Source organism: Gordionus sp. m RMFG-2023, chromosome 4, assembly GCF_954871325.1.
Source record: "Gordionus sp. m RMFG-2023 chromosome 4, tfGorSpeb1-WG-v2, whole genome shotgun sequence".
NCBI lineage: Eukaryota > Metazoa > Nematomorpha > Gordioida > Chordodea > Parachordodidae > Gordionus > Gordionus sp. m RMFG-2023.
In genome coordinates, this window is record NC_088778.1 from 10,882,155 (window position 1) to 10,901,851 (window position 19,697).

A 19,697-nucleotide genomic window follows, 5' to 3' on the forward strand; every position below is an offset into this window, starting at 1 on the left:
TTGTATCTTATTCATTTTCTTGACATAAGATACAAATATTTTTTTAATATTCTTCTTGAAAAATTTAATAATATAAATATAACCTTTTTTTGTGGGTTTTTTATTTTCATTATTATTCTTTCCTATCGTCAAATTTTTAAAATTTCTTTAAAAATTATAGTACAACAAAAATTAACTTAAAAATCTACAATTTAATCAAGATAGATAAATAACAACAAAACAAAAAATGAACATCAGATTAGTGTGATATCGGATTGGTAATTAGCCGATATCAATTTAATATTAGCAAAATTGGATTGGCCTACAAAAAATGGTATCGGTATTACCCCTAGATATTTTATAAATAAAATTTTTTTAATATATTAACTAATATATTTTTTTTAAATAGAGGCCCGGGAAATATTTTGGGGACCATTTGTGAGGTCAAAAATTATATTCGAGAAGCCAGGTTTGGGGTCTATTTAAGGAGGGGGTCCTCCTGGGGCTTGGAAAGCCTAAATCATCAGAAATGTTATGGGAGGCAGTAGGTAATAAGTTGAAGGTTTCATGCAAAACGTGGAATAGCCTATAAGATTGCGTGATTACAATGCTTAAATATAAACCACATTTAAATGTGTTATCTGGAAAAAATGTAGCAACTTAGGGAGGTATAGATATTATTTACATTTATGGATGTACCGATATTTTTTATTGGATCGGTTCGATATCTCACTCATTTTAAAATATTGGTTATCGGCCAATATTATAAAATTATCCGATCCGATAAAATATGGCATTTTTAGCAAAAATAAAATGTTATAAATATTTTTAAAAAAGTTTTATCTAAAATTTATTTTTATAAATAAAATCGAAATCCATTTTTATGTTTATTTTTCTAATAATAATAATTAATTAATAAACATTCTGAACAAAGAGGTAAATCTGGCACTATCAATTCAAAGCATCAATAAAGAAATAAATGGAGAAAATTATCCATTAGAATAGTAATTCAATTTGTAGAATTACTTAAAAAGAGCATGCTAGTCATGGTGAGTATGATAAAGGTGTCCAAACTATGAAAGATGCTATGCACAATCATCTTACTAAACGTTTTTCGTATATTTATAATCAAAAAAATACTTCATAGCAACAATTTTGGATCCCCAATTTACAATCTTTTTTTCAATTCAATCAAAGACAAAAGCTACTTCCAAAATGCTTTGACAGTAATCCCTGTGAGAAAATTGAATTATCCAGCCTAGGTAAAGAATTAAATCTATTTAATAAATTTTTTAAATTTTAATTTAAACAATTTAGAAAATGATAATTAAAATATGGAGATAGAAAAAATTCCCAACATCAGCAATAGATTCAAATCATATTTAGTTTGTGAAAACTATCTCAATGAACCAGTATTCAAAGCATTAAATGATAATACCCCTGCTGATCCATTGAAATATTGGGCTGTGACTTGCCATATAAAACCAACTCTATCTAAATTTGCTCGTCAATATTAAGCAATATTGCCAAGCATCTCTTCAGAATCTGTTTTTAGTGAAGCTGGTGATATTGACAGTTATCAGCGCCTTAACCATTGATAAATTGGAAATTTTGGTATTTTTAAAAAGAAATCTTCGATATATTAATTTTAAATATTATTTCAAATTCATTATATATTTGTTTATTTATTATGTAAATAGATTAATCTTATTACTTTTTATATAAATTGATTTATCAAAAAATATTTTATATACTTTTAGAATTAGAAATCCGGCCCGAACGGGCTTCGGGCCGGGCCTAACATTTTTTAAGAAAATTCGGGCCGGGCAGGGTCGGGCTTTAATATTTTTTAAAATTAGTCTAAATTTATCAATTTTATGTTGAATTTTTTATGTAAAATAAAAATATGTGATTTTATTTATAGAAAGTAGACGCCATATAACATATATCGTTTATTTTTAGTAATTATAAGAATTAATTTCTATATTTAAATAAATTCGGGCTGGGCCGGCAAAATTTTTTAAAAAAATTTCGGGTTCGGGCCGGGCAAAACTTTATAAAAAAAATTCGGGCTGGGCCGGGCTTGAAAAATTAGGCCCGATGCAGATCACTATTTAGAATTGCAATTATGACAGCTCATTATAATATATTTAAATGACATATGTTATGGTATAGTTAAATTATAGAACTAATACCAATAAAAAGTATATTAAAAATTAAAACCATTGGTATCTATATAGAATACAAAATTAGATATGATATCGGATAGGTAATCGGCCGATATCAATTTAATATAGGGAATATCGGATCGGCCTCCTATTGGTATACCCAAACTTAAATTGATGAGTACTGTAAGTTTTAAGCCAGGTAGAAATCCCATAGACAATTATGAGGACAAAGTACATTTTATAGAAGATTAATGCCCATAATTTGTGGCTAAGAGCAGTGTTGTTAAAATAGCGCGCTACATAGCGTGCTACTTTTTTTAGAAAATAGCGATAGCGGTAGCTCGCTACTAATTTAGAAAGTTTTCAATTTTACATAATAAATACATCTAAAAATTATTAAAATATATTTTTTATTAAATCTAAAATTATAATTCTTTTATTTAATTTAATTTTGAAATTTATATTTAAAAATATACGTTATAAATCTAGTTATTAAAAATGTGTGAGATTGTTGAAGATGCGAAATTTCTTTGGAAAATGAGAAAAATATAGATTATCCTTTCCCAAAATTCAAAAAATACTTTAACCTTGAAGATAAAATTACTACTGGATATCGGGTTCGATGCAAGATGTGTCGCAAAATTTTATCCTCAAATCATACAAGCAGCTTTAATTTGAAAAAACATTTAAAGGTAATATATTAAACAAATTTTAACAATGTGTAGGCTAATCCTTAATTTTTAAAATAAATTATCAAAGACCAATCATTTTTTTTTATATATTCATAAATTTTATCTAAATTATTTAAAACATTTTAAAATAGTTATTTCAATCATTTTTATATACTTATCTCCTACATAATTTTTATTCTAAGTATTACTGTTATAATTTTAGATGTTCATACCTCAAATTATAAAGAGATTGAAAAATTTCTCAAAGGTTTTGAGGTAATGGAAGAAGATACATCCACTTCCAAATCAAATTTAATTCAAACAAAATTAAGCAATTTGGATTCATCAACACCAGGTGTATCTCAAAAATGACTGACAAAGTCATAATAAACTTTATAATAGATACTCAACCATTTTCCTTGGTGGATAATGGTTCTTTTATAAAGATGATAAACATTTCTTCTCCACGTACCAAGATATTTTGCCGGCAGACATTGATGGCAAGAATTTTGGATAACTTTAAAATGAAAGAATCTTTAATATTAAATCTATCAGATGTCTCCTACATCTGTACAACAGCAGATTGCTGGACGCACAATAGAAGGTAAAAATGTTTATTTTCTGATTTATATGATATTCATATTTTTAGAGCTTATTTAGGAGTGACCGCACATTGGATTGATCTAAAAAATCTTAAACGAAAATCTATAGCATTAGCTCTAAAAAGAATAATTGGCTATCAGACTTATGACATTCTAGCATATATTATTTCAGAAATAGAACAAGGTATGTAAGATGATTACAGATAATGGGTCTAATTTCGTGAAGGCTTTCAGGTTTTAAATTTATTATAATTATTTTATAATATGATATAAATATAGAATATTTGGTGAAGATAATAACAATACTTGTAAATGACAACGAAATGTTATTATTATTAAAGTGCAATAATAAATAAATTATATATATATATGTAACAAATTATAATCATTTTATACCAATATTTTATTTGTGGAAATAAAGTTACGTAAAAAATATTTTAAAAAAAAATCAAAATAGCTTAAAAAGTAGCTAATAGCGCGCTACTCATTTGAAAAAAATAGCGGTAGCGATAGCGAGCTATTTTTTTATAAAAAGCGGTAGCGATAGTGCGCTACTTTTAAAAGTAGCGTTTAACAACACTGGTTAAGAGGGAGTTAAATAACAAAATCCAAGTGTGCAATATTGTCTAACTTTATTAAAAGCTATATATGATAGTATGAGTAAAAGAATAGGGAAATTTTTTCCTGATGATGAATATATGGGCATTTTTGTCAACCTAATCATATCCATATTTTATGAACTTGTGATTGAGTCGAATGATTAAAAAATATATATATTCAAAATATATTATTAAGAGACGCCTAAATCTTATACGTTAAAAACTTAATTAATATGCTTCCATTTTCATCAGTTCGAGTTAAAAGGTATTCAGTTTAAGTATAAAATTGGGATGAACTGGGATGAGAATGGTCAGGTGGCTGTGTGGGGTATCTATTAGAAAGAGAAAAACAAGCAACGATTTGCGGGAAAGGATTGGTATAAAAGCAATTGAAGTAGTAATTAGAAGAAATAGACTGAGGTGGTATGGGATTGTTGAACGAAAGATGATTTGGTTAAGAGATGCATTTCGATGGAAGTAATGGGATCAAGGTCTCGAGGACATGAGAATAATGCCCCCTATATATAATGACACCCAAGACCGTAAAAAGGGATCAGAGGTAAAACTGGTACCTGGGTAACCCTGAAAAACCGCTTATAAAGAATAAGTTAATGCTCTAAAACAACCATGGCTTCATGATTATTTGAAAAATAGATTATTAAAAAAATAATAATTAATCCTCTTTAATGTAAATTAATATTTCAACTCCTCTGCCTTGCCTGTCTAATGTTAAGAATGAGCTTAAAAAATGTTAACTATGTAATCTAACTCATCGTTAAATAAGATAAAACGAAATATTTAATCAATTGTAAATATTCACTTTTATTCTAAAATGAACTTCATTAATATTCAATTCACATATACAAAGTTCAAATAATCTCTTCTCAAGATATATACTTTGTTATGTTCTTCACAAATTATTAATGCTGTGAAGTAATGTCAAAAAGTAACGTCGTTACTTTTTTTGAAGAAAAGGAACGTCATTTGTTGCCTTCTTCTTATTGTATTATAAAATTACTTTTATTTATTTTTTAATTATTAATATAAATAATTTAATCCGAATTTTAATTCATATCAACATTTGCCTTCATTTTTATTTTAAATTCTGGTTGTTAAATTTTCTGTCAAAATTAATATTCAATCAAAATTAAAAGTAAATGTTAATAATGATATTATTATTCTTATAATTTATTTTAAGAATATTATGTCCATTACTTACTTCTTCAGATGAAGATGATTTAACCCTTCCCTGGCCACAATTTGAAATATATTTTAAACCAATAAAGAAAATTAATGGTACTAAGTCTACACTTTGGAAATGTAAATTATATACCAACACAAATATTTTAACCTCAATGTCCAGCAGTTCAAACTTAAAAAAGCATTTGAAGGTAAAAAGATAAATTATTATATCATTATTTTAAATATTACTTTAATAATAGAATAATATTTTGAAAGCTTAATCATGGAATTAAAATATAAGTAGGGCTGTGTCGATATAAAATATCGGATCGGCACCGATATTTAGAATTTTCCAAAAATATCGGATCGGGCCGATACCTGTAAAAACAGATACGATCTTTTTACTTTTTTTTGTTATTTTATTTTATGTTATGTATATATTTTACATTATTATAATATTTTCTTAATAATTTTTTTTAAACAATGCAAATGCACAACATCTAAATTTTATTCTTTTTTAAAATAGATTTATAGTATTTTAAAAGTTTTTTTTATTAAAATAGAAAGGAACACCCAAAGTTTTAATTATTTAAAACTTTTTAAATAATTACGCTAATTTTATTAATTATACTTTAAATAAAAGAATATTTTTAAATATGGTATTTGAATTGTGGAAATATTTTACAAAAGACAAAGATAATTTTGCAAAATGCGTTATCTGTGGAATCATCTGAGTTTACCTTCAGTACGGCAGGGGATATAGATACTTCATATCGTAGAAGCTTATCGCCAGAAAATCTAGAAGCTCTCATATTTATTTAAAAAAATCTAATATAGTATAATTTTATATATTAAATACATTTTATAATTCATACCAACTTAAAATGGATATATTATCAAATATATGTTTTTTAAATTATAGTCTTAATTGTAGAAATAAAAAATTAAATTAAATGCATAATTTGATTTTTTGCATGAAAATTATTGATTTCTTAATTACATTTGGTCAGTATCGCATCAATTTTGGAGCAATATCGGATCGGATAGGTGAAAATATGTGGATCGGCACAGCCCTAAATATAAGCAATTAAATTATACTACAGTATTGGGCTGGAAACCAACTTTAAAAACCCAAAATTAACAAAATATTGGTGTTGGTTCAAAGTATTATATTGAGTTTTAATATCTTCTATTTCTTGTTTTAGTATTGCTATTGGTTTGACTATAAATGTTAATAAATTTAAAGAATAAAAAATAGTGATTTTAAAAAACTTTGTTATAATAAATAAATATGAAAGAGTGGTGTAGCCAGGATTTATCCAATAACAAAATTTTACAGAGAATTTCATTATAAATTTTATTTATTATTAAAATACTATATATAACATCCAATTATTTAAAGCTGTGTTGAGCACTAAGCGCTCTTGTTTGTCTGATCAAAATTTTGAAATCAATTGTTGCTAAAAATAAATAAAAAATTGTTACATAAAGATGTTATCTTATAATATATTATTTTTGTATAATTTTATTTATATTATAATTAAATATATGAATATTTTTTTTATAAAACGATCTTATATATTCTTTTTGTATAGTTTTATTTTATTATATATTGTCAGAAAAAAATAAATATTATTTTTGTATATTTAATTTTTTTAAGTAACGAGTAGCCCGTTACTTTTTCGAAAAGTCAGTAATGCGCGTTCCTTTTTGAAAAGATAACGAGTAACGGTAACGTGTTCCTTTTTTCAGATGTAACGAGTAACGGTAACGCGTTTCTTTTTTGTAGTAACGTTTACAGCACTACAAATTATTAATTTAAATGTTATTTTATAGTGACTTGGCTATTCTAATTTAATAGGTAATGATCATCTTATTTAAAGTATCCTATAATTAATATACTCTCATTTAGAAAAATATACTATCTTTTATCTTTTTGAAATTTTTTAGTATCTAAGGATTCATTTTTCTATAAGGAATCTATCTATATATAGATGACTTCTTTTTATGGACCTGCCTAACTCTGATTGCAACTATAAATAATATCACCGTTTTATAGAGCATATAATAAATTGCTGTAGGATAAAATCACTCTATTTAGGATTTTGATTTTTTTTTAGTTGAGCAGATATATCACTTTTTGATGATATTTTGATAAAATTTCCATTCAAAATTGTAAAATTACATTTAGAGGATGTTGACATTGTCATAGATCCTATCAGATATCTTATAAATATAACAATACAACATAAACTCCTTTTTTTAATTTCAAAAAAAAATTGTATTATCATTTATACTTTCAAAATAAATACTCATTCTAAAATTAAAATAGGGTTTAAAAAATGTTATGTCTCAAAATATTATAAATAGTAAATAAAAGTAGGCATGTTACTACCCAATCCTGAGTGGAATATGTTATTTTTTTGATATATTTTCTATATAATTATGAAATAATTACCTTTTTTATATTATAGTAAAATTAACACTAAAATTATATTTTGGTGTAAAATTATTTAAATAAAAGATATATATTTAACTTCATAACTTTTCAGTCAATTAAGTGAATTTATAGTTCAGATGGAAAATTAATAAAATGATTTAAAATTTTATAGCAAATTGTATATTTATAGCAGCAAAATCAAGTCTTAAAAATTAAAAAAAATGCACTATAAATGATTTAAATGTTAAAAATTCCAATCTCTACAATGTATACATAACAAAATATATTTAATGGTTGACCTTTTTTTCATACTAGCATATTATACAATATTTTATATTATAATCTTGTAATATAATTAATTATAAGGTTTTATTATTACCTTTAAAGATGTTACTCATTTTATCATAAAATTTAATAAAAAAGTTAGAATTTTATTAACTGTCAAATCCTCTGGCATAGTCATATTCAAAAAAATCTTCCTGAGCATGTCTATGAGATATTCTTTCAACTTCAGTTCCTCTTAAATCATATAATTTACGTTTTTGGGGGTCACTGAGAGTTGTGAAAGCATTGCCTATTGCTATAAAATAGTAAAAAATATTTTAAATTTTCAGATGATTTTTTAAAAGAGAGCAATATATTTTATAGTAATTTTTTATCATTGCAAATGCATAAATTCAAACATATGTACCCTTGAAGGCTTCAGCTGAACCTGGGGCCTTATTTTTATCAGGATGAAATTGAAGGGCTAATTTCTTGTAGGATTTTTTAATATCAGCTTCAGAAGCATCTCGTGATATTCCTAATATCTCATAATAATCTTTGCATCTTTTAATTCTAGTTAGGTTAATGTGCAAATATAAATAAATACACTTTGTAAAAAATATGTAACATTACTAATTCAATAAACTTAAATATGGATGATTATAAATGATATTATACACATCAATTATTTAGGATACAACACATATGAGAAGAGATATATTCTAAATTTCAAAATTGTTATTATTTAAAATTCTTAAGATATATTTCAAAATAAATTGCTAAGATAAACAACACATATATATATACTACCTTTTGATTGCATCCATTTCTTCTTTCGAATAAAATGTCCTTTCCCTGGACTGTGACCTATGTCTGGTAAATTGGTTATCACCAGAATCTTTAGGAATAAAGTTGGAATGGTTAGATTTATGGGTGTGATTGGTATTAGTGGTTTGTTTGATACGATTTATATGGTCGAACATGGCTTTTAAATAAATTATAAAATAAATTTTTTATTGTATACTTTTAATTTTATGGGAAGGATATAATTTTTCGGCTTTGTGCAAAAATTTTAGGGCTTTATCCATAATACCCTCTTTTAAATATTTTTGGGCTAACTCATAGCATCGTTCGCTCTCATCTCGATTACTATCCATTAGAGCAGTATGCCTAAAATAGGATGATATAACAGGTCACGTGTGACCGCTGTCATTAGCTGTTTAATCAATTATAGAGAAATCATGAACAATGCCTGTTATCGAATAATAAAAAACAATAACCTAATTTACAATTTTTTTTATATATTTCTGCAATATATATTCTTACTTACTTACTTTCTTTCTTTCGTTCTTTCTTTCGTTCTTTCTTTCTTTTTGTATCTATAGCATATATATAATTTAGACTTGATGTAATCTTTATTGCAACCTATTAATCCATTTATACAAATAATATTAATCTTCTATATCTGATAACAACATTATAAAATACAAAACATCTCATAAAAACATACTCATCCCGTTTAATAATCCCCACCAATCATTCACTAAATCTCCATAAAACCATATGATGTGGATTGATTATTCTTGTCTATCTCCCCCTGTTCGGTAGCTAGTCACTTTATTTCTTCGAAAACATCCTTTGCAGACGCAAACCTTAGATGGTCCCAATGACGTTAAACTTTGAACGGTCCTTGAGGATCCAGTTAACGCTTAGACGGCATCGCGGTTTACAATATTACTCCTGAACCGATCATTGTCACGAATCGTATTCACGTGGACTGTCCACAAGGCGTTAGACGTTGGGCATAATCCGTTATCGTTTAAACCACCATGAGGTCTCTGTAATCACCATTACCAATTTACTCCTTATCCCATTATTATCATTAACTGGGTAGTCATCATCACTTGTCCATGTCGATGGGTCTTATCTATAGTCTATCCACTTTTAACTAGAATCTTCTGGGCAACTATTCGGGAGTATCTTTGATGATCAACATCGATCCTTATATATAACTTGGACTTCATTTAATTCTATATTGCAATCAAATAGTCCTACATCTGATGACAACATTATTGTTGAATAATGATTTAAACTCGTCTTATTTTATTGCGTAGATTATTCTTAATTTTATTTTGTAAAAAAATACTTATTTAACTAGATCTTTTAATATGTACTTTTATTTTAATTCTCCTTTTGATTATTCAATATTTTGTAAATTAACTTTTTATAACTTAACCTTTTAGATTCTAATTTTTAGATAAAAAAATATATATTGTAAATGTTTGAAGAAAATGAATATAGATACAAAAATAATTTATTACGGTATTAATATATGTTATTTTATTTTTACAATTATTATAATAATAATAATAATTGTTGTAATATAGTTTTATTATTTATATTATACTAGTAGAAAGCACGTCAAAAATGACGAAAAATGAAATTTTTATTCATTTTTTACGATAGATGTCATGCCAGGTTCAAGCTCACAATATTAGGAAGCATCCAAGATCTTATAATTTTAAAAAAGTTTATCAAGCCCAGCTCTACCCTTAATAATTTGTAAAAGATATTCCCAAGTCAGGTGCAAGCTAATATTAATTTTGAGGTTCCAAGCCCAGTCCTACCCATTATAATTTTGAAAATTTCCTGCCTCGGATATTTCCTTTTAACATTTCAATTTTTTTAATTTTTAATTGATTTATCATCACATGAAGGGGAAATATCTGATTTACCAATTGGTCTAATATGTAAAAAAATACATATTCCTTATTAAGGAAAACTGGGAAGCCCTGGGCATACCACTTATTAGAGACAAACTTTAAAAAAAATAGGATCCTTGTGAATAGGTATAGAATCTAGTGTTGTTAAATGGTTGGTTTTTTACGACCCAGAACCCGAGCCGAAGTCGTAGATATCTGCTCAATCGTGAGCCAGGGTTGAAAAATCGACCACGACCTAACCCAATGGGCCTGTTGAGCCGACCCATTTGGTTGGCTTGTTGGGTCGGCTTGCTGGGTCGGCTTGCGTTAAAATTTGTCATAATCGTTATTTTTAAGTTTTTTCGAATTTTTTTGAAGTAAATAGGTAAAAATATATATTGTAAACATGTTAAATTAAATTTTCAGTGAAAAGTGACAATTATCATAATCGTCATTTTTAAGTTTTTTCGAATTTTTGAAGCAAATAGGTAAAAATATATGTTGTGAACATGTTAAATTAAATTTTCAGTGAATATGTACCTTAAAAAAGTGACAATTGTCATAATCGTCATCTTTAAGTTTTTTCGAATTTTTTTGAAGCAAATAGGTAAAAATAAATATTGTAAACATGTTAAATTAAATTTTCAGTGAATATGTACCTTAGAAAAGTGACAATTGTCATAATCTTCATTTTTAAGTTTTTTCGAATTTATTTGAAGCAAATAGGTGAAATATATGTTGTGAACATGTTAAATTAAATTTTTAGTGAATATGTACCTTAGAAAAGTGACAATTGTCATCATAATCGTCATTTTAAAGTTTTTTCGAATTTTTTTAAATTAAATAGATAAAAAAATATATTGTAAGGATGTTAAAAAATTTCAAATATTATAGCCGGGCATGGGCAGGCGGGAGAAAACTCGCCCAATGCTGACCTTTAATTTAAACATCTATTAGAAAAATCTAGAGGTTTAGGCAATATTTTTCTTAAAGGCTCAAATCGAGCCGTTTAACAACACTATCGCTAATATTTTTAGAATCTTAAACTGACGATTACTAGAACAATAGTTATTGCTCTTTAAATATAAGTAATATGATTTGAATCCCATATTATACCAAATATATTGACGTTCTATATTTGTAGAGCTTCATTTGCGTAAATTCAGAAAATGAGAAAAATATTAAACTTTATATGAAATATAGGAAATATATATCGATCAATTTAATTTAAAATCTTTAAAAAAATTAACAAAATTTGTTTTTTAAAATCAAAATGCAAGTGAAGCAAATATAACAGTTATAATTATGTATAAAAATTGAAAAATTTGGTTATATTTTGGACATAAAAAAATTAGGATCTTAAGGTGATTACGAAGCAAAAAAAATATAAAAACAAATCTTGATCTTTGGAATCCAATTAAAAGTTCGGATCGTTTTTTACGACATAACCGAAGATATAATTTAGAAAGTGGTTAATTTGTAAAAATTAATATTACTAAATTACTAAAAAAAACGCCGAATATTTTGCGTTTTTAAATATTAAAAACGAAAAATAACATTAACATAATATATATGGGAAATGTGTCATAAATGGCCATGTTTGAAGACTAGCCACCACCTTTTAACTATTATCTTTTCGACCGATTTCTCCCAAAATTTGTCAAATTGTGTATTTTATGATATGTACTTTACCTATTGAATAGAGCAATCCAATAAAAAAAATTTTAAATAAGCTGTTTTTAGTACTTCTTTCTGGAAAAATCTCGTTACACATTTTTTTGTTTGGTGAAAAAATTACTAATTTAGATTATTGTTATTTTATATAAATATTATCCTTAGGCATTCAGCATTATACGTACAAAAAATTATGGTTTCAAGTTTTATTTAATAGGCATATGTATTGCCTGACCAAAATTCTATATTCATATAGAAATGAAAAGCTCGCTTTAAACATATTTGGTACAAAATCAAATGATGAACAAATTAAACTGGCAAATGATGATATATTCATTAATAAAAGATAAACATTATTAATATCTACTAAATTTAATATTCCTAAGAAAACCTTAAAGGTGAAGAGTGGATTAATTGTCTGCAATTTGAAAACTGGGCTCTACTCAATGTACGAATAACAATGATTTATTTGTTTGTTATGTAAATAGTGATACGATTGTTTCATTTATAAATTATTAAAATGGTTTTCATTATTGTTAATAATTCCCTAAATAATTTAATACATCATGAATGATAAAATTATTAAAAACAGTTAAGATAATAATTCATAAATTCAAAATAAATAGTGATTAATTGAAATAAGAATTTTTAATAAAAAGATAATTAAGATATAAATTGATAAAGTATAATTATTAAATGAATATTGATAAATTTAGATGTTAATATTAATTGCATTATTAAATTTTTATATGCCTAAAAAATGAAGAAATATATAAGATAGGTTTTTTGCAATCATTTCATATAATTCTTAAATAATTTATTATGGCCAGTAAACAATGTATTGACTGGCTAGAAAAACACTGTCACAAAACTTCATCTTCTACCTCATAAACTATTAGAGAGCTTTTATTAAATTTTATTTTAAAGAATCTTATAATACCTTTTTTCAAAAAAGCTTAAATATATATTTAACAATATATGATTATTTCAGGGATGTGAACCCGGGCCCTAACCCTGAACCCTCGTATTTTGGCTGAACCCGACATTTTAAAAAGTGAAGGGTTCAGGGTATTATAAAAAAAATTTTAATTTTAAAAAATAATGTAAAAATATAAATTTTTATAATTTTTTTTTCGTAAAATCATTTATTTTATATTCGCGTTTTTCTTCCTGGACTTTTATTTTATTTAGAGATTGATACCATAAATTTAAAACTATAATTGATAAAGCAAGGGATGTTGTAAAATATTTAAGAACTCCCACAATTGTAAGAATATTAAAATCTATAAAAAGGCAAATGACAATATTAGATTGCACAACAAGTTGGTCCTCTATTTGTATGATGTTGGAGCGATTAATAAGTTTGAAAGATTTCTTTAATGATTTTATTATAGGAGCATGTGAAGCCATTTTGTCAGAAGATGATTGGAATCAAATAAAAGACCTTACTAGTATGTTGGTTCCTTTAAAAATAACTAGATTAAGATTGCAAGCAGAACAGTTATGTTTATCGGATTTTTATGGCATATGGATAAGATGTCGATTAGAGTTAGAAAGATTTACAAGTTCTTTTTCTTATGAAATATTAGAAAATATGAAAATTAGAGATACAGTATTTACAAAATAGTGTAGTATATGCTTCAATATATTTAGACCCTCGATATCAAGTTTTATTAAGTATTGAGCAAAAATAAATTGCTATAGGCCATCTTGAGGATTTATGGCATACCCAAAACTCTATTATTTACAATATATTGGAGCTACTACAATATCTACTGGTCGTAGCGATAACAATGATAATGATAGCAACATTGATGATCTGGAAATTTTATTATTAGATAGAGAAGAAAAAATGAAATTATCATCAGATAGAAAGAAGCAAAAAGATCTATTGTATCTTTAATAGAAAAGTTCTCAGAAGTTAAGAGAAATATTTACAAAATAGTGTTGAATATATCCTTACATAATAAATATATATAAAATAATTTTATATATTTAATTTTGATAAATAGGTATATAGAATAATTAAGGCTAGGCTTAGTGTTGTGTAACGTCTCCCAATCCCTACATTTTGTCTAATTAGTTTTAGGCGATAGTTGATTTTTAAGCTAATAATACTACTCATAAATGTCGGACAATTTTATACAAACTTATGGAGAGACTTTAATTTATAATAATTTTTTTATAATTTTTCAAAATATTTTTATGTAAGGCTGTGTCCTAAATATCAAAAATTGCATAAAAATTAATTCGCGCAATTTGCGCGAATTTAACGAAAAAATTAATATAAGCCATTTTTAATGGAAAATTAAAATGATGGCCTAAATGATTTTTTCGATTTTGCACAAATCACATGATTCTTAAAAGTTATACGATTCGTAAAACTTTAATCATTTTTTCCTTAAACTTTTACAATTTGAGGGATTAAATGGCGACTGAATATTTATTAATGGAAAATATTAGAAGATATAGATATTTATGAAAATCAGGTATAATTATAAATACATATAAATATTATTTTATATTTTAGGTTCAGGTGCTAATATTTTGAATAGCAAGCAACTCAAATTTATTGAGGATTATTATTGGCTAAAAGAAAATGTTGAAGATATTTGTAATAATGCAGAGGCAAGTTTTAGTTTGGATCAAATATCTTCACATGTATTATAACATGAAATTATAATTATATATTAACAATATTTTAGGATTATGAACAAAATATCCAAGATGTGGTGAATGTACAAACATCATCACAGGTATTATAACATGAAATTATAATTATATAATAACAATATTTTAGGATTATGAACAAAATATCCAAGATGTGGTGAATGTACAAACATCATCACAGGTATTATAACATGAAATGTATATAATGAACTATATATTAGGATTACGAGTTAAATACACATGATCTTTTAACTGATATTGTTAATCCTACTGATATATATGAGAAAGAAATTTTAGAGGTTAAATTAATTTTATGTATATATTATTAATTTAATTATAGTTAGACAATTCTTTTAATAAAGAAAATATTAATCCATGTAGCTCAAAGAGGAAGAATTTAGATACTCCTAAAGCTAAAAAATCTAAGAAGTATGAAGATGAAAAAATGGAGATATTTAGGGGTACATTTATATATTTAATAATTATTAATTTTTAAAATAGGTTTTGCTGCCAAACATACATCCCAAGGAGATTATCCTCATAATATTATGGGTTTTTTCAAATCATATCAAGCTCAATTCAATATTATGACTGATAAAGAAATTTTTGATTTTAAATTAAAATTTATAACAATGTTGGTTTAGTTTATACTGTATTTTTTTAATTAATTTATACATTTTTATATCTTAATTTTTAATACCATAATATGTTAAACATATTTTGTATATTTATTTATAATAAAAATTATTGAAATTTAGTCATTTGTCTTACTCATTAAATTAATTAGAAATAACTTACTTATATAATGTAATCAAAACAACACTTTTATTTGCACTTTTTATTGAATATTTATAAATAAATTATATGACTTTGACAAATGAAAACATTCATAAGAGATATAAGGTTATGAGAATTAAAAAATAAATGTATACAAAAATTTTACATATAATTATTTACATATAAGTTAAATGTTTCTCTGATATTATTAGAGCTCTCATTCCATCACTGGAACTGAGATTGGGTAAAATTTGAAATTGGATATTCTTCATGTACTGGTGTACAATCATTTCCCTCAAGATCAATAATAATATTATGCAAAAGGCAGTCAGCCTTAACTATTTGCATAGTGTTTGTAATATTTGTCTTTGCATATAATGCTATTTTCTAAAGCTCATACCAGTTGTCAAATATCTATAAATATATACAGATTATAAAAAATAAAATCATCATACATGAGTGTTATATAGAGACGTTGCTTCATACTAATAGTTTTTATGTTTAACTATAGCGGTGTCTATAGACTCCAAATTTATAAGAATGTAGTTGAATGTTTCCACATGCATGTGGAACATCTGACGAAATTTGTCAGGATAAGATGGAATACTATCAAATATTTTAAAAAGTCCTTGATCTCTAGAATTAATACATATAATATAAATAATATCATATATACCGGCCTTCTAAAAATCTATGTCTTCTTCTAGGCTCAGTCGTATCAACAAATTCATATCAAACATTTTAAAATTGAAAATAAATGTATGAATCGGGACATGTTTCGTATCTCCCAAATCTCCCATTTTAAGAAATTTTTTTTTTGATTTAGGACACAGCCTAAATTAAAATTTTAAGAAATTCGATATAAAATCTTCTAAAATTTATAGGGTTTAGCTTTTAATGTATATAGATTTTAATTATAAATTATTAAATATAAAAATTTTTTGGCGATCATATGAAATTCCCAGGGTAGATTCTCTTCAGAATAGATTTGATAAAATCAAATTTATCAAGGAAATTAAAAACACGCACTAAATTCAGATCAGAGAGCTACAGGCCTGGCCTTAAACCAGATTCAAATGCCTGGGCCGAAAATTTTATTTTTTAAAAATACATGGGCTGGGCTAAAAAAAATTTTTAAATGCCCGGGCTGGGCCATATATTTTATAAAAATCATTTTTATAAGAATTTTTTTTAAGATTTTTATTTCCTTCCATTTCGTCGATTTCAAAAAATAAAAATGTTTTAATAATATATTAAATAAAATAACAAAATTTTCGAATCTTTTCTATTCTTAAAAAAACAAGCCAGATGCCGTCATATAAATTCTCTGAACACCCTTGAATAAAAAAAAGGGAAAAAATAATCTTAAGTAGTCTATTAATAAAAGTCTACAATTTTTGAATAATAAAAGAATGTTTTATATACTTTCAAAATATTAAAATTTTTTTACTTAATATATATAATTTTTTTACTTAAAATATAATATAAAATATAATATTTTTATTACTTTTAAAATATAATAGGAGTGACTAAATTTAAATATTATGCTTACATTAAGCAAAAATTATGATAGTTATTTGAGTTAATATAAATATTTATTAAACATTTAAAAATAGAGACTTAAGAACTTATAAAATTAATAAAGCATATAGTTGCAAAATAGGCATTTTTAAAATATGTTTGTTACAAGGTTTTACAATGGATTTGATTATATAATAAATAGTTAATTTAATTTTAAATATTTTATATTAAGGAAATCATACATTATGCCAAATTTAGACGGAGAAGAAATCTAAGAATATTTAACAGATCCGGTTTCTCAAACCTCTGATGATAATATAGATTGGTGGTCTCGAAACGCTAATCGTTTTCCAAAGCTGTCGACAATGGCCAAGGATTGCTTATGCGAACAAACTACGTCCGTAGCAAGCGAACGTATTTTTTCTCGAGCTGGCGCAACCATTACTAAGAAGAGGAATAGGATGTCAGCCACAACGTTAAAACAATGCCTATGTATAAATTCATGGGATGTTAAAGCTAAAATGGCGACCAATATGGCCCCTAGTTGAAGCGAGAGATTTTAAAATATAAAATTAAAACATGGTCGCCAATAAATTTCAATCAGTTATTACAAATGAGACAGATTTTATAATTTAAATTAATATTAAATTAATAACGAATTATTATAAATTTTAAATTTAATAAAGTAAATAATATAATTTAAATATTTATTAATTAATTGTATATAAAAAAATTAAATATAGGATTGTTTGTAGTATTTAATATAATGTAATCAATATATTTAAATTTAATATAATAGTTAATATTATTAACATAGTTAGTATATATATATTGAATATAATTTAATATATATTTTATATAATTTATTTACATATATATAAAATTTAATTATAAATATTTATAAAATATTTAAAATATGTATTTAATATTAAATTAATTGATATATAAAATAATTAAATATATGATTGTTTGTAGTATTTAATATAATGTAATCAATATATTTAAATATAATATAATAGTTAATATTATTAACATAGTTAGTATAATATATTTTATATATTAATTTACTTATATATTGAATATAAAATTTAATTATATATAATATATTTAGATATATAAATATATATTGGTTTATATAATATATTGCTTTATGATTAATTGGTATATGTTAATTACTTAACTTACTAAGAAATCCCTAAATAAATTTTTTATCGTTGGATTTATACTTATTTATATAATCATCAGATTTATTCACATATTTTAATTTTGAGATTCTATTAGTATATATAAGTTACCTAACTTAGTTGGAAATCCCTGAATAAATTTTTTATTGGTGGATTTATACTTATTTATATAATCATCAGATTTCCTCACATCTTTTAATTTTTTTGAGACTCTATTAGTATATATAAGTTACCTAACTTAGTTGGAAATGAATAAATTTTTTATCTTTGGATTTATACTTATTTATATAATCATCAGATTTCCTCACATCTTTTAATTTTTTTGAGATTCTATTAGTATATATAAGTTACCTAACTTAGTTGGAAAAACCTGAATAAATTTTTTATCGTTGGATTTATACTTATTGCAATGATACACATTTATTAGCATTAAAGGATATATTTTTATTTTATTAAATAATATTTATTTCACAAAAAAATGTATAATCTTATAATACATTATTTATAAGGGTAACGTTTAGTATAAATATACGAATAACGTTAAATACAGAAAAAAAATAATTGGATAAAAAATGCGCATAAATGCATTAGAAAACGGTAATAAATAAAAAAAAAAATCACAAAAATTGTGGATAAATACAATATAAAATTAGGCCATAAATGTAAGAACGACCATAAATATTGTAATTGGCGTATACCACTTCTGTATGACCCGACTAGAATATAAATACTTAGACTAATAGCTGTTATTTTATTGACAACATGAAAATTATTGAACAATTAATATAATTACATGACGGAGGAAAAATCGTGAAAAAAAGAATATATGGCAAAAGTAGACATTGTAGTTTTAAAAAAAACTTAATAGATTTTTTTGAATATAAATATTTTGATATTTTTTCTAAATATTCCATAGGAGTATATATATATACCCACAATAAAGAAATATATTTTCCCTAATATTATCGTCTATTTTGATATTTTTCTTCTCTCTGTAACTTTCCTTCCATCATCTAATTGTAATAATTTAAGATCCATGTCCTGTTTTATAATTTTTATAGTGTCAATAAAAAGATATATGTTAGGATGAAAGTAAGGAAAATATTCTTTCAAAGATCTATGGAAACCTTCGACATGATTATTTGTCCTTTCATCCCTAACATCAAATGTATTCCACATTTGGTAGTTAAATCTTGCATTACTATTAATCCAAGTATTTTCAAAATAATCTAAAAAGTTGTATATAGAATACAACCCAAAAGAA

At 24.7% G+C, this 19,697-nt stretch overlaps 1 protein-coding gene and 2 long non-coding RNA genes across 3 annotated transcripts in view; 1 reads left to right on the top strand and 2 right to left on the bottom strand.

Moving 5' to 3' along the window:
• LOC135928078 (dnaJ homolog subfamily B member 12-like) overlaps positions 1–9,090 on the bottom strand; it is a 35,670-nt gene extending 26,580 nt beyond the window's left edge. Inside the window, exons 1-4 of the mRNA XM_065464413.1 lie at positions 8,930–9,090; positions 8,716–8,890; positions 8,333–8,478; positions 8,081–8,221 (exon numbers count right to left, since the gene is read on the bottom strand). Coding sequence (XP_065320485.1) covers positions 8,081–8,221; positions 8,333–8,478; positions 8,716–8,890; positions 8,930–9,062 — 595 coding nt within the window. The 5' untranslated portion in view covers positions 9,063–9,090. The remainder of the gene's footprint in view (positions 1–8,080; positions 8,222–8,332; positions 8,479–8,715; positions 8,891–8,929) is intronic.
• A 5,616-nt stretch (positions 9,091–14,706) lies between these two features.
• Positions 14,707–15,593, top strand: LOC135928493 (uncharacterized). Its single transcript, XR_010572354.1, has 7 exons — positions 14,707–14,770; positions 14,812–14,942; positions 14,987–15,037; positions 15,082–15,132; positions 15,173–15,250; positions 15,292–15,412; positions 15,453–15,593. It is a non-coding gene; the product is annotated as an uncharacterized LOC135928493 (long non-coding RNA).
• A 295-nt stretch (positions 15,594–15,888) lies between these two features.
• LOC135928496 (uncharacterized) lies at positions 15,889–16,549 on the bottom strand. Its single transcript, XR_010572355.1, has 3 exons — positions 16,405–16,549; positions 16,184–16,364; positions 15,889–16,142 (listed from the first exon to the last, which is right to left on the bottom strand). It is a non-coding gene; the product is annotated as an uncharacterized LOC135928496 (long non-coding RNA).
• Between the last annotated feature and the right edge of the window lie 3,148 nt (positions 16,550–19,697).